General features: G+C 43.2%; 1 protein-coding gene across 1 annotated transcript in view; it reads right to left on the minus strand.

Annotated features, from left to right (window-relative positions):
* COL4A6 (collagen type IV alpha 6 chain) overlaps positions 1-19,203 on the minus strand; it is a 462,181-nt gene that overhangs the window by 33,773 nt on the left and 409,205 nt on the right. The window contains exons 15-24 of the mRNA XM_079764920.1: positions 11,545-11,604; positions 10,198-10,242; positions 9,653-9,706; positions 8,360-8,429; positions 7,205-7,312; positions 5,936-6,085; positions 4,962-5,066; positions 2,109-2,269; positions 1,147-1,326; positions 432-615 (exon numbers count right to left, since the gene is read on the minus strand). Coding sequence (XP_079621046.1) covers positions 432-615; positions 1,147-1,326; positions 2,109-2,269; positions 4,962-5,066; positions 5,936-6,085; positions 7,205-7,312; positions 8,360-8,429; positions 9,653-9,706; positions 10,198-10,242; positions 11,545-11,604 — 1,117 coding nt within the window. The remainder of the gene's footprint in view (positions 1-431; positions 616-1,146; positions 1,327-2,108; positions 2,270-4,961; positions 5,067-5,935; positions 6,086-7,204; positions 7,313-8,359; positions 8,430-9,652; positions 9,707-10,197; positions 10,243-11,544; positions 11,605-19,203) is intronic.

Raw genomic sequence — 19,203 nt, forward strand, 5'->3', positions numbered from 1 at the left:
TCTCTTCTCAATCTGAGATCTCATGAATTAAGGAAAGGTTCTTCTCTGCTGATGATATTATCACACAATGTATGGGACACCTTGTCCAGTATCCCACTCATTACTACAATGCATTCGTAATAAATGGTTATTCAGCTTCTGCTTGAAAATTTCCAGGGATTATGAGGTCATAACTTCTCAAGGCAGCTCTGTTACATTTTTAGACTGCTCTGTTAGGAAGTTTTTCACTAAGAGCTGAAATCCATATTGTTCTGCAAAAGCATACCACAATACAATTACAATACTTTTTCCACATGAAAACACTTAGAAGACTAAAAGTGGTGATTATAACCAAGTCTCCTCTTCTGACCCATTTCATGCAGCTGGGTTATTTGTATTCTCTACAAGGGGTTAGTTTCCCAAGTCCAAAGCTATCTGACTCCCTGACTCACCTGGAGGCCCTGGGAGGCCCGTTTTCCCTGGTAATCCATCTATTCCTTGATCTCCGGGAGGTCCACGAGGTCCAGGAGACCCTGGTAGCCCAATTCCTTGGGGGCCAGGAGAACCACTATGACCTTTTTCTCCAGGAAGCCCTGGGAACCCCTTTTCACCTGGGAATCCCTGTCCAGCATCACCCTAGAATAAAAGCCCAATTTAGAGACTTATCTGGAGAGTTCTCTAACAATAATAAAGAGGTAACCAGTGTGGCTAGTACTTTTTGGGGGGTTAAAGTTCTCTACCACTCTATCAATTAAATCCTCTGAGTATAGGTAGTGGAGATGATGAAGCTTGTCAATCCTGGGTGATCTGATAATGCAAAATGATCTAGATCAGTGGGGGGCAGGGGCAGAAAACAGGAGCAGGATAACAATCCATGGGGTCACAAAAAGCAGCTGGATTACTTGCAAGGGAAAGCTACTGAGAAGCTGAAGCCTTTTAAGTGATATGGTCAATTGTTACTGGCATTTATCAAATGAAACAATGACCGATATTTAGAAAAAAAAGATTTCCATTTTAAAGAAAAGAAAAACACAGAGCAAAAAGTGTCCATGGCAGAGGAAGAGATGTTTTACCCTGTCTCATGGTCTAGTGTCCATCAGAATAATCCTTCCCCCCAGTCAGGTGTGAGGATTTATAGAGCTAATTACCCAGAAACAATCAACTTACCGGAAAGCCTGGCAGACCTAGTAAACCTGGTAATCCATCCTTGCCTGGTACTCCTGTCTCTCCGGGGAGCCCCTGAGGTCCAGGATCACCCTGCTCCCCTGGCTTCCCTGATCTTGTACTGAGGGTTGATTCTCCTTTCTCTCCTTTGGGACCTGTAGGACCTTGAGGCCCAAATAAACCCTGACAAATAGACAAAGGGAATGATTAAGAGACAAAAGGGAATGAGCACACTTCATAGAATTCTGACACCTAGCATTAGTCTGACCTAAAGCAGGTCCTTGGGTACATTTTGATACTGTTCTGGGCACTTGGTTATGTTGTCATTTTGTATTATAATTGACTTTATTTTCTTATCCTTTCTAAATTTTGAAATCTTTGATGATGGTAACCTTGTATAATTCCAATTTTATCTTCAGGGCCAAGCACAGTCATAGGCAAATGCAAATGATTTTGTGGAAGGAAGGGAAAGATTAAGAGAGGGAGGAAGGGAAGGAATAGGTTAAAGCAGAAAGGAATTTGAGATCATCTACCCAAATACTTCACATTACAGATAAAGCTTTGTTATATTCCCACTAGAGGCCCAGTGCATGAATTTGTGCATGGGTGGGGTCTGGCCGGCCCACCCCAATGGGGGCCCATTGGGCCGGGCTGGTGGGAGGGAGGAGCCATGGGCAGTTGGCCAGCCAACTCCATCCCTGATTGGGGTGTTGGAGGCCGATTGGCGGCTGGGCCAGCCAGGGGGAGAGGGGGCCGATTGGGGCCCGGATCAGACTGGTTGGCTGCCGCAGTGCACATCATAGCCACCAGTGTTTCCGGTCGTTCTGGTCATTCAGCCGTTCCGGTCTCTGGGCTTTTATATATATAGATTTTTTAAATGTGTTTTAGAAAAGTGATTGCTGAGGAGTGAGGGGAACTTGAGAGTTCTCATTGTGCCCTTGGGGACAAAGTTTGGCCAGACTTACTGGAGACCCTGATGGGCCCTGTGTGCCTCTAGAGCCTGGATCTCCTCTGGCTCCTTTAAGGCCTGAAAGGCCTATATGACCTGGTGGCCCAGGTGGGCCTGGATCCCCGGGTGGTCCACTGTTGGAGATAGCACCATCACAAGCACAAAATCCCAAGTCCCCTGGGAGAAAATAAAAGACAATATTAAACAAGTGAGCCTTCTTTCCAAAAAGAAGGAAGACCTGACCATGGTAATTTGTGATTTAAGTCCATGGAGACAATAAAAAGGCCTGTGAACAGATTTAAATAAACTAAGTTCCCTCTTTATCAAAGTACATCTGTGCTAATGATTTGGATTTAATTAGTCTGGAACAAATTAAACATCAGTGTGTCTAATGTGTAGCAGAGTTGGGAACTGCTGACCCACACTAACCAGCTAACAGTCTGGAATCCAAGCCACTTAAAGATTCTCTTCATAAAAATGTCTTTTTTCCCCTGTCTTTTGTACACAGAGATAAATGTCAAATAAATTAACAATAGAGATTGCAGCAAAGCACCTTTGAATAAGTATCAAGGAGTCACTAACCCTACAGCCCAGCCACCTATGCCTTCCATGCTTACAGTCAGGAAAATAAGAATCTGGCCAACACGGGTGACTTTTGAGTTCCCTTAAGATCCTAAATGGTATTTTCTTACATTTAGAAAAGTGATAATTCCTGAAACTCTGAGAGAACAGTCTGTTCTCCAAATTTGCATTTCTCAAGTATGATCTATGGACTTTCTGCCTGAGCCACCTGTGATGCATGTTTATAAGGCAACTAGAGGCCCGGTGCACGAAATTCGTGCGCGGGGGCGGGGAGGGTGTCCGTCAGCCCAGCTTGCAACGTCTCCAATCTGGGACCCCTAGAGGGATGTCCGACTGCCCGTTTAGGCCCAATCCCACCGGACATCCCTCTGACAATCCAGGACTGCTGGCTCCCAACTGCTCGCCTGCCTGCAAGCCTGATTTCCCCTAACCACTTCTGCCTGCAAGCCTGATCACCCCCTAACCACTCCCATGCTAGCCTGATTGATGTCTAATTGCTCCCCTGCCAGCCTGTTTGCCCCCAACTTCCCTCCTTTGCCGGCCTGGTCACCCCTAACTGCCCTCCTCTGCAGGGTTTACTGCCTCCAACTGCCCTCCCTTGCAGGCCTGGTCCCTCCCAACTGCCCTCCCCTGCTGGCCATCTTGTGGTGGCCATCTTATGTCCACATGGGGGCAGGATCTTTGACCACATAGGGGCAGCTATCTTGATCTTGTGTGTTGGAGTGATGGTCAATCTGCATATTACTCTTTTATTAGATAGCATAGAGGCCTGGTGCATGGGTGGGGACCAGCTGGTTTGCCCTGAAGGGTGTCCTGCATCAGGGTGGGGTTCCCTTGGGGCGTGGAGAGGCCTGGGTGAGGGGCCTGTGGTGGTTTGCAGGCCAGCCATGCCCCTGGTGACCCAAGCAGAGGCCCTGGTATCTGGAATTTATTTACCTTCTACAATTGAAACTTTGTATCCTGGAGCGGAGCCAAGCCTCCTGCTCGATCCCTGGCTGCCGCCATTTCTGTTTGGATTTGTTTAACTTCTATAATTGAAACTTTGTATCCTTGAGTGGACGCCTGGGCCCGCCAGAGTGTGTGGAAAGCTTGGCTTCCTCTGTTGCCAGGGAAACCCAAGCCTCCCTTCTGGTAGCCATCTTGGTTGGGGTTAATTTGCATACTCGCCCTGATTGGCTGGTGGGCATGGCTTAGCTAGTGGGCATGGTTTATGTAGCTGAGTGATGGTTAATTTGCATATTACTCTTTTATTAGAGAGGGTTTGTTGGGCCTCACCCCATATCTAGTCAATCAGACCCTCAGGAGGTCAGACCAAAGAATGTAATTTTTAGTAATTTCCCCAAGGTGATTCTCATGTACAATGAAGGTTGAGAATCACTATCACTGTTAGAGAAATCCTTCTGAACCCATGGAAATATAGAAGGAGAAGCATTAGAGTTGTCCCTCTTTTAGGAGGGAAAATGGTATTAAGAAGTACACCAGCTCTATAGTGAGTCAGGGTAGGGCCAAAGTTAATATTCTAAGTCAATTCTTGCAATTTAATGTCCTTGTCTCCAAATAACAGGGCAATAAGAAAAAAAGAGGAATAAATTGGAACCTGTCTTTTTGAGCTTGAGGAAAGCTGTGAATTACTTGAGAGAACAAGAACAATTTTAGATACCTGAAACCAGTAGGCCATCCCCAAACCTTCTTGAGCCAGTCGTTTCACCTCTTCCTCCATCTCTTCCTCTACCCTGGCCTGGACTGGAACTATAATGAATTGATTCAACTAAGCTTTAGCATCTCCCCTCAGAGTATGAAACAAAGGAATAACCCAAAGGCATCAAGAAGATGAAGAGAGGCATGCAGCTGAATCAGTCAGTCCTTCAATATCAGTTGGGGGCTGAAGTTGTTTTTATGGAGCCAGTTGGCTTTTTCAGAGTGCCAGGTCTTGACCTGTTCACAGTTTTTTCATTCAGGCTGAAGGTAATACATGGCTTCTCACCTTGGCTTTGCAAACTGGGAAATGTTGCATCATGTGCTAGTTAACATCCTGGGCTGCTAGCATAGTTTCTGCAGGTAGGCGGGTAGGAGTAGCCTCTGAGCCACTTTTTCCTGTGTGATCTCAATGGCCAACCTCAGTCTTAGAAGCCTAAATATAACACTTCTAATAATCCTGTACTCAAATCCCCAATCAAGATCCAAAATTGCTTCTGTTCAGGTATTTAAGGCTGTTGGTTTGCTCATTCCTTGGAAAGTCTTCTCCAGGGAGTTTGAGGAACAAATAAACCCAAGGGGACAGAATCACCTTTTATTCCTTTGAGACCTTGGTTTCCTTTTGGACCTCGTTCTCCTCGGAGACCAGGAAATCCTGGCTCTGTGCTCTGTAGGGTTCCAGGTTCAAATGCTGGACCTTCAGAAAAAAAAAGAAACATAAAATATTGGCACCTTACATGAGCCTGGGCTCATTTGACTGAACACAACAGCTCAGTCATCAAGGCTTGGTTTCTCAAGGCTCAAAAAATGAGATTTAAAAAAATCCAAGACAGGGACCTAAAGTCTTCAGTAAGTCCATCTTCTGTTGGCTTGATTAACTCTACTACTAGTTATAAAATGTCTACCAAGTTCTAGGCACTGGACCAGATGTGAGGGATACGGGAATGTACAAGGCAGTTCCAGTAACTCAGAAGTCCCAATGTCTATTCCAGAGAGGGCTCTAAGGACAAGAGAGGAAATGGGTGCAAGCTGCAGTGGTCATGGGATTTAGGTTTCAAAGAAACATGCTGGGCATATTTCCATCCTTTCTCTTAGAATCTAGAATCCCACACTCAAGTATAAGATCTACAAAGAATAAGCCATGTGGAGGCTTTTAGCAGCCACCTTAAGATTCAAGCTTGGCTTCCCATATCTCAAGCCCTCAGTCTACCCTTGAGGACCAGAAAAAGTTTGAAAGAGCCAATGCTTCTTCTTTGGGAACTGAAAGCCTCTGCCTAGGGACTGAGGACAGTGAAGAGTAAATGAGTACAGGACAAATATATAATACCTTAATCAATAAAGATAATAAAATAGAAAAAAAATTAAAGGAAAACTCCATGCTGAAGATAAAAATTAAAAAAAAAGAGTAAATGAGTACAAAAGTCTGAAGGCATTAGGTAGTATTTGGTCATCAAGGTGGCCCATATTTGCTACACCTGTGCAATGCTCCTTCCCTCAAATGTCATGACTATTTTGCAGTCTGGATCACACCTGAGTCTCAAGACCAAAGAGAAATGAACAACTTACCAGGTGAGCCTGGTAGGCCTGGTAGACCTGGTAGGCCTGGCAAACCATCTTTGCCAGGAAGACCAGATGCTCCAATTGTGGTTTGGCCTGGGTTTCCTTTGTTCCCTTTCAGGCCTGGAACTCCCTGCGGCCCTGGGTCACCTGACACACCTGGAAAAAATAAGCCCACACAAAAATACTAATCACATCACCCCACTTACTCTTTAGGGGTATTCTACTCAGTGGCATACATTGCAAACTAAACTACAAGGGAAGAATTTGGGAAAGCATTTGCCCTTCTCTTGCATCGAAGTTAGAAAGGTCCTTGGGAATCACCTAACCTAACCTCTTGAGAAATTAAGGCCCAATGACATGAGAAAAATTGGTCAGGGTGCAGAGCTTCTTAGTAGCAAACCTCAGAGGGAAACCTGGGTCTCTAGCCTCTCATTTCTTAATTTTTTCCAGTTTGGTGCTGCGATCAGCTGTACTTCTCTCAAGTGGCTGCTTTAAAAGCACAGGAATCTTTACAGAAGCTCATCCCCAAGGAATTTAGAAACTGGTGCCTTTAAAGTAATGTCAGAACCCTAGCCGGGTGGCTTGGTTAGTTGGAACATTGTCCTGTACACCAAAAAGGTTGCAGGTTGGATTCCCAGTCAGGGTACATATCTAGGTTACAGGTTTGATCACTGGTCGGGGCTCTCACATTGAAACTTCTCTCTCTCTCTCTCTTGCTTTAAGATAAAATAAATACAAGTAATATCTGAGTATTTATATTTGGAACATCACTGCCTCCCAGACTCTGGCATGCCCTATCTATTTTTGTTACTATAAAATGCCATATTGGTATGCCCCTCAGGTGATTGCTTTATGGGTACTATCCATAGGATGCTGGGGCCATTTAGTGCCTGAATTTTGCACAGAGTAAGAGTCTGGGTACCAACTTTCCTCTGAGCTTTTATTAGGGTCTTCTGTCAAGCATCAACTGGATGGCACATCCTCAGAAGAATGACAGGGCTCTAGCAGTCTAACCCAGGTTTCTATAGCTGCTTCAAAACTCATGACAGTCTGGATTGCTTCTTTAGCTATGGCACATTATTGAGGCCAAAGGAAAGTTGTCCACCCAGGCTTACTCTTCATATACTTGGGCTGGCAGTGAGAACCTAACTGACTAGTCAACCTTCCCTTTGACTTTGGCTAGTTATGTACTAGACCAGAGATATAGAAGGGGATACTGGACACCAGAGTAGAGAGATAACTGATCTGTGCAGGAGGTGGGTTAGTTTGTTTCACCTGGTAAAGCTGGTAATCCGGGGATGCCAGAAGAGCCAGGCAGGCCCTGGATGCCTTCATCACCTTTAAGTCCTGGGAGGCCTGGCATACCAGGGTCTCCAGGATAACCTGGCATTACAATGAAATAAAAAGGAAGTAAGCAAACCCAGAGGACACTCACAAATGCCACAAAATGCCTAAGAAGAGATGCAAGGAGATGTCTTCAGGTAGAGGTGCCTTTCTTGCACATCGTACTAGTAGGTCTCTCCCAGATGCTGATTGCCTCATGTGATAGTGGGTCTACTTGAACTAAAACTCTACCAGTGTTCAGAACTGCTCTGGCCAGAGTTTGCCTCCCATGGTAAGATTTGGCAAGTACTATGAAGTTCCTTCTACTACTAGTAATCTGCTATAATGCCTCAAATGTCTACCATTTGGGTTAAGGGGTTGAAGTCTATTATTCATGTTATACACATAGGTTTTTTGGGAGAGGAACAGAGGAAGACACTGTCAACTGTTAACGTCTCAGCTTCAATGGGTTTATCAGACAGAGCTTGACCCTGAGAGGATGAGGGGAGAAAGATAAGTTAGGAGACCCAGATTGAAGAGGCACAATAGTAGAAGCCTTTGGTCAAACAAGAAGTAGCTGGAGATAGTGGGCATCTGGATTTTTGGAGAAGGCAAAGGGGTTAGGCACATACAGTAAGTAGAAAAAGGAGAGGTGAAGACAAACTTTCAAAGCAACATACTCAACCAATTGATCCCCCAATAATACATTTTTATTTACAATGAAATTGTCAAGCTCAAGCATGCATGGGATCATGTAGCTGAGAACCTGAGTGTTCCATAGTATCAGGCTGAAGTCAGCCTAGCTGGGGAGGATATCAATCCTTCCCTAAGCATCACTAAAATAACCATTTTAGCAAATCCAGGCCCAACTAACTCAAACCCTAGCCTTGGTAGACCCAACACAAAAATGGAGTAGGGTTTGGCTTGTTTCCCCAAGACATTGGAGTTAGCTTCACTCCCCAAGTTCAGGACCCAGGAGGAGCCCTTGGGAGTGTTGGGTTTAGCAGCAATCTAGTGGTTAACAAAAAATTCTTTAAATAATTACAAGGGATATAGAATTTAACTCCCTGTCTTTTCTTCTCCGCTCAAATCAATGAAAAATTGCACCTGAGATCACAGCACCATCTGTATCGATGTAAACATCTGGGCCTGGCAGGCCAACACCACCCTTTTCGCCCTGCAAGGATTAAATACATTAAACACGAATATTTATATGACCTCATCACCCAAGACCTATGTGTCCTCAAATCTATTCCCCAGAAAAGTTAAAGGTTTCTCCTTCTGCAAACCCTGATTTCCAGGGTCAACTAGTCCATAGGTTAATTTCAAAGTCCTATAAATTTAAGTTGAAGGCAACACAGTCAGGTCAGAAGTCTGATACTCAATTGCAACCCTGTCAAGAACAAGGGATCCCAATTTTATTTTGCGAACTGATTCCAGGAAAACCTGCTCTGGGCCTGGCAAATATATCACAGAAATAGATAACATGGCTGCACCCAAGAGATGCCCACGGGGGAGCAGTGTTTCAACATTTTTCCCACTCTCAGCAGGCCTGGGACTTTGCTATTGTCACTGCTCTTGTTAATGAATGATGTCAGGCATAAGAAGTCAAAGGAGTCCTAATTGTCACCCAAAAGGGACTCGGGTACCATAATCAGATATAGTGGCATATTCAGAGTGGGGTGGTGGGAATTCTCTGTCCTAGGTGCAGGCAATTAGGGGATGCATTATCAGTAGAGAATTTAAGAAAAAATAATAAAACTGAAAAGTTGGCAATTCTAAGCAATGTCAATAAAAAATATTCCTCCTTGAAGGGATGGATTTGCTACCATGTTCTCCTCCCCATTTAGTCTACCACTTATCAAGTAATATTAAATAATGCTCATCAGCTTTGTGTATTAAAGTAGGATGCATGCATTTCATGTGAAAAGGGTGACACCTAAAATGTTAAAATACTTTTAAAATACTTTATTTCATATGTAGGCTTTTGCTATGGTCTGAATGATTGTGCCCCCTTCCCAAATTAATGTTGAAAACCTAATACCCAATGTGATTGTATTTGGAGGTGGGTCATGAGGGCAGAGCTGCCCCAATTAGGATCAGTGCCATTATATAAAAGGCCCAATAAGAGTTAGTTCACTCTTTCCATCATAATAGGACACAGGAAAATGTAGGCAGTTTGCAAGCTGGAAGAGGGCCTTCACCGGAACTCAACTATACTGGCACCCTGATCCCAGACTTCTAATCTCCAGAACTGCGAGCAATAAATTTCTGCTGTCTATAAGCTACCCAATCTGTGATATTTTGTTACAGTAGCCTGAATGGACTAAATAGCATTTTTGGTAATTCTTCACTCTTCCTTCTCCCCAATCCTGGATTTTTACTTCCCAACAACATTACCTTAATTCCTGGCAATCCATTAAGCCCAAGGAAACCTGAGGACCCCTTCTTGCCCTGTGACAGAACATAGTTACAGCTAAGTTGAATGTCTACATAAGAGGGGCTGGAGTTTAGATTAGACCAGTGCAAATGGCACAGGGACATTGGCTGGCATTCAAGGGTATGTATGGATCCTACCTGACTCTGTAATCTGTTACAGAAGGCCATATGGCACACTAGGTAGCCAACTTGCATGCTTGGAGGTACAAGGGCCAAAAGGCTAGAGGTGAATATAAGCAGGCTGGCCTTGCTAAGCACTGATAACATGTTAAAGAAGTATGGCCACACTATATAGCATGCCATGGCATGGCACCAAACTTGACACTGGATACTCATCTTCTTGGTTGCAAACAAAGAAGAGAGTGGTTGAGTTTATACCAATCAAGGAGGTGAAAAATTTGCATTATAAGCAATGTCTTTGGATTGATGACCATGTTAAGAAAAGTGATGGGACCTTTTGATTCAGATTTTATACACCAAAGCTTTAATAATATTAACCAAAATACCTGACTCCCTGGAGGTCCTTGGACTCCTTCTAAACCCATGGGACCCTATAAAGAGAAAAAACGGCATGTTAGAAAAAGCCACTAGATTTACATAACAAAGATATCCAACTGAGTTCAGGATTTAGCAGCTCCTAAAATCAGGTAAGAGAATGTTCCTAGACCTGGCTCAATGACTTCTTTCTAAGTACTAATCCATCAGGCTAAATAGCCACACAGAGCATTTTTAAAGAACTAAATAAATGGAAACATTTTAAGCACTAGGTGGTATTTGGTAAAAGGGCTGGGTGGTATTATACTTAGTTTGCATTAGCTCCAAGTCATTAGATTTTTAAATAGATTGTGGGAGGGGCGCTTGTCTCTCACTCCAAATGCATAATTTTTTGGTGATTGTGCCTTTTCCAGACAAGGGAGTAGGGAAAAGAAGATAAAGAAATGGCAGGGTAATGGATGAACATTGCTGAAAATTCAAGACTCTTTAACAAGCTTCATGATGAAGCTAAAACACAATTCTCTAAAGTGTTACTTCTTTAAGGCTAAGGTTGGCCATTTGCTTACAGTGTAAGACCCAAGTGTGTGAAGTTATTTTTCCACTTGAAGTGAGATTATTACTGGAAACTGTTGACTCAAAACATCCCCACAATCTAGAACTTCTCAGGCTTGTTTCTGTTCTATAAAAATTGCACTTGGACTTCTTTCTTTCATTTCTGCACCCCACAACTCTCACCCTTGCCCATATTCCCACAGGATAGAATGGAATGAAAACAAGACAACAGTCACATAATTCTTTAGCCCAGAATGGGAACAAGGGGAATAAATAGTCTGAGTAGTCACCTATATAGAGGGTACATCATTCTTTATTCAAAGGAGCCATTACTTCAAGGGAATGGGTAAAAGTGGAGAGAAGGTAATCTTAGGGGCCTGCCAGGAGGCTGAGGAAGAGAAAGAAAAGCTTAAGTGGCCCAATCAGGTTTGGCTCAGTGTACTGAAGGGTCCTGGGTTTGATTTTGATCAAAGGCATGTACCTCGGTTGCAGTCTTGATCCCTGACCCTGGTTGGGGTGCATGTGGGAGGCAACGAGTCAATGTATTTGTCTCACATCGATGTTTCTCTCTCTCTGTCTCTCCCCCTCCCTTCCACTCTCTCTAAAAATCTATGGAAAAATATCCTTGGGTGAGGATTAACAAAAAAAAGTGTCTAAAACAAAAACTAATAAAAATAATTATTAAAAAAAGAAAAGCTTAAGTGGCCATAAAGTTACATAACATAAATATGAAAACAGGAAATAAAATGGATCAGGTGACTTAACAGACCCAGGCAAGCAACATTCGAGGTTCCTACCCTACCTACCCTAGGTCCTGGCAAACCAGAGATGCCTTTTTCTCCTTTTTCTCCTGCAGTTCCAAATCCCTAAAGGGAAAAAGAAACCATAAGTTATAACATTCATTTCCTCATAGGTCTCCTGGTTCCATCCAAAGCACAGTGGTAATTTCAAACCATCTCCATTGTTCCATTGGGGAGGCTCACAATCCTGAGTTTCCTGTCACTTCTTGAGAAGCACATAGGACCTGAATATAATTTGGACCATTCATTCAAGGTTACATTTTGGTTCTAGAAGTAATGTCTTATCCCTAAAACAATATTTCATATATTTATAGTAACATGGACTAACAGCATAGAAATGATAAAATATCTGACCCCATTGATTTTGCAGATGGGGAGAATAACACTCAGAAGGGCTAAGCATCCTGTATGGGTTACATAATCAGAAAGCCAGGTTGTCAGACTTCCATTCCAGGACCCTTGCCATGAGATAGGCTTCCTTCCACCATCTAGGAACTTGGTTCTTTGACCCTCAAATGAAGAATTGTGTTAATTCTTGGTGGTCAATACTAGAGGAGATATGATGATTACAATATCCTTCTCAGTGGGAAGTCTTTCTATCTTGGTGTGGTCTAGAGTCCTGCAGGCCCTAGGAGCATTCCAAATGGAGACTGTGACATGGTTTCCAACCCCTCTTGCCCTGCTTACAAGAGATGAGGGCTTACAGCAGTGGGCATGACTGGAGGATTCTCTATGAAGAGGCAGAAATAAAAAAAAAGCAGAGTGAGAAAGAGTTTTCTCTGCTCTGAGTCTAAGGCAAGCACATTCTGGGCCCCAAGATACAGAAGAGTTCATTACATGCCGGAAACCAACCATTGTCTCACTAATAGAAAAACGCTGGTCAACCTTGAAGCTCTGAAAGGTCAGAGCCAGCCACTCCCTATCTAATTGAGACAATGGTAACTGAGACAACTTCCCCATCTTATAATCATGTAAATCCTTACTGATACAATAATCCGCTTATTACCTGCCTAAGGGCTATGGGTGTATCCCAAACCTGCTTAAGGGTAATGGGTGTATCCCATAGTCTCAATAAAAGGGATAGCAAGGCCAGAGCCTGGCGGAGTCCTCCCACTAGAGGTAGGCTCCCGCCTGGCCCCCCATATCGCCAAATTAAATTTCTTCTAGTCTTTTTTAATTTGCGTGCGGCCCTTCTCCAGAAACCGAACCCTGAACCGGAACCCTGAGTCACGCCGGACGTGAAAGGGGCTCCCACAATTACATAAGTGGATGAAGACTTTCCCAGCAAACTGAATCAAAGCCATTTTGTTATTGCTTAAAATTGGACTTTATGGAGTATAGATTTTGGCAAACAACATTTAAGCCTATTATGAGAGTAAAGGAGGCAGCAAAGCTTTCTTACATGTAAGCTTGTGAAAGACACTAAATGTTGTGGCACATTACCTGTTGTCCTCTTGATGTGACCTGGCTCAACTGGTTGAGAAGGCACTATACAAATCCTCTTTGTAGTTTTCTTTCTCTTATGTACTAAGAGTATTCCCACAGGTACTGAAAACTAGCTGAATAGCCCTTAGCTTTCTAGGCCCAAGGTTTTTTTGTTGTTTTGTTTTTTAATGTGGACTGTTTTGTTGTGTTTTTATTGGGGGAGAGTGTGTCTGAGAATGGTCTGATTCAAAGCAGGCTTTGGTTTCTATTTGCCTTTCTCTACATCTGCAGTTGTGTGTCAAATAGCTCAGACTGCATGCTGAATAAGATTTCTATTCAAAAGGCCTGCAGGTCAAACTGAATGCAAAACTTATTTGAAATCTCAGTTCTGGATCTCAAATTGGAAACCAATGCATGCTGCCACCTGGTAGAATGTGTCTATTGGACTCTGAAGTGAAGTACTAGTACTTTGTGCAATGTTCTCTGTCCTGTCCATGGAAGCTATGGCAGCTCAGGCTGCCCCAAACTCTAAAAGCACTAAGATGGATTTTATAGTTGGCAAGCGGAAGGTTGATATTGTTGGAGAGTGGGGATTTTTGAGCACTACTGAGGCCATGGGCTATGCCTCAGATAGAATTGTCAGTGCTGACACCAGGCCAGGCCTTGAGATATGGTCTCATGGCCCCTTCCCAGCATGTAGGCCTTCTTTCATAGAACACTGTCAGCTTTCTGGAGAACAGGATGACCCTGTGAATAACATGGTACCATACAGGGCCCTGCTGAACAAGCTGTTCTAGCAAGAAGTCCTAGACCTGTCCCTGTCACAGCTAGTCCTCTTCATGAACTTTCCTTTATCTACTGCTCCCTCACTCCTTCTCACCATTGGCTCATTAGAACACTATCTTGACTATTTACAGGTCTGCTCTCCAGGGCCCTGATATACTGGTATTTTTGGTTTAAGGATATTAGTCAATTTTAGTCACTTGGCCAGAAATAAGGGGGAATGACACAGTCACTGGGTCAGGGTGGGGAGGATGGTGAAAAAAAGGCAAGATGACTTACAAAATTAGTCACAGTGATGTAAAGTACAACACAGGAAATATAGTCAATAATAAAAATATGTATGGTGACAGATGGTTCCTAGACTTATGGTGGTGATCACTTTCTAAAGTATACACACATCTAACCACTGTTGTACACCTGTAACTAATGCAATATTGCATATGAACTTAATTTAACCTTTTGCACTCGGATGTCGAGTGTGACTCGACACGGTTAGCATTAGAATAAAGGAATTGAGAAAAAAGCAAGTGAGTGCAAAGGGTTAAAATCCTATCTAATAAAGAGGGAATATGCTAATTGACTGCTCCGCCCTCAAAGATGGCAGTGCCCACAGCCACAAGATGGTGGCGCCCAGTCCCCTCAGTCCTACTGGGGCAGCAGGCGCTCCCCACACCTGCCTCCGGAGTCCCCCAGTCTCCTCAGCCCCCAGCCACCCAGGGCCAGCCAGAGGCACAGGCAAGCCTCGGATGGCGGCTGCCCAGCCGACGCCCAGGACCAGCCCGAGGTGCAGGCAAGCCTCGGATGGTGGCTGCCCAGCCACCCAGGGCTGCCCGAATCTCAGATAACCAGGGCCAGCTGAGGCTTGCGCTGCCGGCAGTGGCAACAGCAGAGGTGTGATAGGGCATTGCCTTCCCCGATTGCTGGGTCGCTTCCCATCCCTGAGGGCTCCTAGACTGTGAGAGGGGGCAGGCCAGGCTGAGGGACTCCCCTTCCAGTGCATGAATTTTCATGCACTGGGCCTCTAGTTAGATATAAAAATAAAAGTTAAAAATGGGTACAGTAAAAAGAAAACAAAGAAAATAAACAAGCAAGGTACAAACACTAGGCTGGAACCAAAAGGTGTCAGACCCCACTGCCCAGTGAGAGACATTGTGGCCATGGTCTTCAGAGACATGCTCCCCTGAGAGGGAGGCTACCATGCAGTCATACTATGCTTGAGCTTCTCCCCCAACCCAATGACTCCCCAGGGCCCCAGTGAAGGCAATGGAGATGGCTAGACACCCTTCCACAGCAAGAGTGGCTTCTCTAACTGGGGAAGGCAGGAGGGAGGCTGAAGCATGATAAGGGGGTGGGAGGTCATGGGGGAGGGCCAGGGTAGGATTTGTGGCAATATTTTGAAACCTAAACTGCAGAAATCTGTTCTGCTTGGTATTTGAGGGAAGCTTGAGATTTGAAACTTGAGAGGTTAGGCAAGTGGTCTTCTCAACTCTGTCCATGTCACACTGCTGCTATTGACCTTCAGGGCACCAGGAGCCAGGGCCTAGCTTAAGTCTGGCAAGCTGGGTCTTCATCTCCAAAGGACCTACCTGAAGTGCCTGGAAAACCTGGTGCACAATTGAAAGAGAACACCATCTACCCAGTAGCTGCCTCAGATCCACTCAATAGGTACCTCAGGATTTGCCAGTTTCTTCTCTCTCTCCTCATCTCTTCCATTTTGCCCTACCATGTGTTCGCTAGTTCCCTGGACAGACAACACACAGGTGCATGATTCTGACAATCTTCATGGTAGTATCTGTGGTCTATAAGTCTGAGTATGCTCCTGGGGACAATGGGGTGAAATGAGTGAAGCTGTGACTGAGCCAAAAATCAGGAATATTTGGTCACTGCAAAGGGTGCAGGAGAAAAAAGGTGAGGCATACATATGTCAGGTTGGCCACTTGTCAGAAATTGCTACAAATATTTAGGATCATATGAAAGGGAAACAAATTGTTAAAGAGAACAATTTGGATTCCCTAAAGATTTCCATTCTCAGCTCTGTCTTGTGTGGATAATTGAAAGTTTATGTGAGGGGTTTGGATTTCAGAAGTGTGTTTCCTCTGAAAAGCCCAAAGTATCTCAAACATATTACCACATTTCTTCTCACAAATTTTCTGTTATAAGACACATAAGGTACCTATGAATGTTCTCATTAAGTAGGTAGAAATGTTAAGAGTGAAGGAATTACATGATTTGGCAAGTTTTCATATCAAATCTATTCCAAAGTGGGCTGAAAACTCTGGTTTCTTGATTCTCAACATCTGAAAATAGCTGTGTTATATACAGAGAGGCATTTTTCAGCTTGGGATGTATTTACAATCAACAGGAGTTTCTATTTTTCAGCCCACATTGTGAAACACTGGAAATGCTGAGCTTCAAATGGTATTGCAATCTATCACCCTGAATTGTTGTCAGCCAGTCTCTTTTTATTTTACAGGACAAAAGGGAACAGGGTGAAAATGCAGCAGGGGGAATTATTTGAGGTAGACCCTGGAAGAGAATGAGAGGGAGGGAGGGAGAGTGAGCCAGTAAAGCCAGTAACACCAAAGATCCACCACCATAATGACAAGAACGAACTGGACTGTAGGGGGCAGTGTGGTATGGGGGAAAAGCTCTGAGTTGGATAGAAGTAAAGAAAGCTGAATTTCTGTCTCAGTTCTGTTAATAATTTGCTGTGCGACTCTGGACAATCAATCCTCTTCATCCGTTCAGGCCATGGTTTCCTCATTAATACAAGGAGATAAGCCCAGCCCACCTTGCATACCTCACAGGCATCACTGGAGGTGACTAGAATCTATGTGAAATGCTCACAAAGGAAGGCTCAAACCTTTCTTCCTAGCACACTTGCAAAGTACTTTATATCTGTGCTGTCCAATTGAAATATAATGTGAGCTACTATGTTATTTTAAATTTTCTAGTAGTCACCTTAAGAAAGTAAAGTAAGTAGGCGATATTAATTTATAACATTTTATTTAACAAAATATATGGTAAATATTGTCATTTCAACACTGAAGTAAAAATTGTTAATGAGACATTTTAGATTTTTTTTTCTCATACCCAGTTTTTAAAATCTGGTGTGCATTTCACACGGCACATCTCATTTCAGACTAGCCACATTTCAAGGGCCCAGTAGCCATATGTGGCTAGTGGTATCATTTTGGACAGCACAGTGTTATACTTTGCAAAGAAACTCTACGTACATTGAGAGTTGGGCCTCATTGAGAGTATGTCCATTGCTATATTACAGATATACAAAGAGCTTCAGAGACTTGAAAAAGTCCCAAAACTGGAGCTGAGTCTTAAGCCCAGGTGTCTTGTCTCCAACAGTAGAGTTCTCTCCCTTTCTGATTTATTAGATGCTGAGCTGATTATAATCAAGGACATTGAACACATGATTCTTTGCTCTCCTATGTTTCTACGGAGTAATAGGATCATCATGGAAACAACCTGTGACACTGGCTCTGTTTTCTGGCCTCCCAGAGAGACACAGTGTTTCAAAGAAATGTAGAGAAGCAGTACAGTCATCCATCCCCACTTTGCCAGCAAGCAGTCATGTTCATTCATCTTTGATTCATCCATTTCCTTCCCTACCCTTTCATCCAACCCATGAAAATCTTGTCAGCTTCTCCTTCAAAATACATCTTATGATTTAAGAGCCATATCAACCAGATGTAATGTGTGGGCCTCATTTGGATTCTAATTCCAATGAGGCAATTATAAATAATATATTTATGAGACAACCACAAACCTGAATTCTTTCTTATTAACTGATATTAAGCAATTACTAATAATTAATTACTGATGATTATATTGTCATTATGCTTTTAAAAAGCCCTTATCTCTTAGAAATGCTGAGGTATTTATGATGAAATGATATGTCTTGGCTATGAGTTGGCAGTTATTGACATTTGTGCCATTATGCCATTCTCTCTACTCTGTATATGTTTAAAATGTTCTATAATAAAATATTTAGCCCTAGCTGGTTTGGCTCAGTGGATAGAGCGATGGCCTGTGGACTGAAGATTCCCATGTTTGATTCTGGTCAAGGGAACATGCCTGGGTTGCAGGCTCCATCCCCAGTAGGGGGCGTGCAGGAGCCAGGGGATCAATGATTCTCTCTCATCATTGATGTTTCTAACTCTTTCTCCCTTCCTCTCTGAAATCAATAAAAATATATTTTTAGAAAGTTTAAACTTTTTACATTTTGAATGTATGCACTTCTTTCCATTTTCATTGTTATCACCCTAGTCCAAGCCACTGGACTGCTGTAATAGCCTCCTCATTCTCCCCACTTTCTCCACTCCCCCATACTCTCCAACCAGAGTGATCTTAAAAATACAAGTCAAAGCCTTCTAATAAATTCCTGCTACATTTAACATAAACACCATATTTGACCAATAAAAGTCTCCATGGTCTAGATCCTCTCTGCCTTCTAATGCCTGGTTCTTGGCCTTGCTCACTCTGCTCCCATTCGTTCAACTTCTTGTTGTTCCTCAAAAGCTCTAAGCTTTTTCCAAACTTATGGTCTTCATACTTATGGTTCCCTCAGCTAGAAACAATCTTCCTGATCTTCACATGATTTGTTCCCTTATAATATGCATTTCCTCAGAGAGGCCTTTCTTGACCATTGTCCAAAGTAGCCGAACCCATTCTCCATCCACATTCCATCACTTTACTTTTTTATCGTCTATGTATCCCTTACCATTTGTTTACTTGTTTATTGTCTGTCTCTTCCCTCATTTTCCCATTAGAATGTACTTTCCTCAAGGACAGGGACTTTTAATTATTGAACTGTTATTACTCTTATAGCCTCAGAGTCCAGCAGAATGCCTAGCACATATGGGCCCTCAAAAGGTTTTTTAAGTGAAAGATACAAAAGCAGACAGGAAAGTGAAGATACGATTACTAAATTTAACTCCCATTTACTGAACAATTGATAAATGCCAGACATGTGCTAAGTCCTTTTCATTAAGTTAAGAAATTTGTCCAACCCTAGCCAGTTTGGCTCAGTGGATAGAGCATCGGCTTGCAGACCAAAGGGTCCTGGGTTTGTCTCTGGTCAAGGGCACGTACCTCAGTTGCAGGCTCCTCTCCAGTCTGGGCCCTGGTTGGAGCTCTTGCAGGAGGCAACCAATCAATGTGTTTCTCTCACATTGACATTTCTCTCTGTCTCTCCCCATCTCTTCTACTCTCTCTAAAAATCAATGGAAAAATATCCTTGGGTGAGGATTAAAAAAAAAAAGAAAGAAATAAAGAAAGAAAAAGAAACTTGTCCAACATCACATAGCTAGAACCTGGTGAAACCAGAAGTCAAGCCTAGGTCTGTTTTAACTCTAGAGCTTGAGCTAATAAACTCTAAGATATATATTCTCATGAAGAGTCATGATAATGTTCTCATGGGTTCAAGAAACAAGAACATTT

The sequence above is a fragment of the Cnephaeus nilssonii genome (genome assembly GCF_951640355.1).
Source record: "Cnephaeus nilssonii genome assembly, chromosome: X".
NCBI lineage: Eukaryota > Metazoa > Chordata > Mammalia > Chiroptera > Vespertilionidae > Cnephaeus > Cnephaeus nilssonii.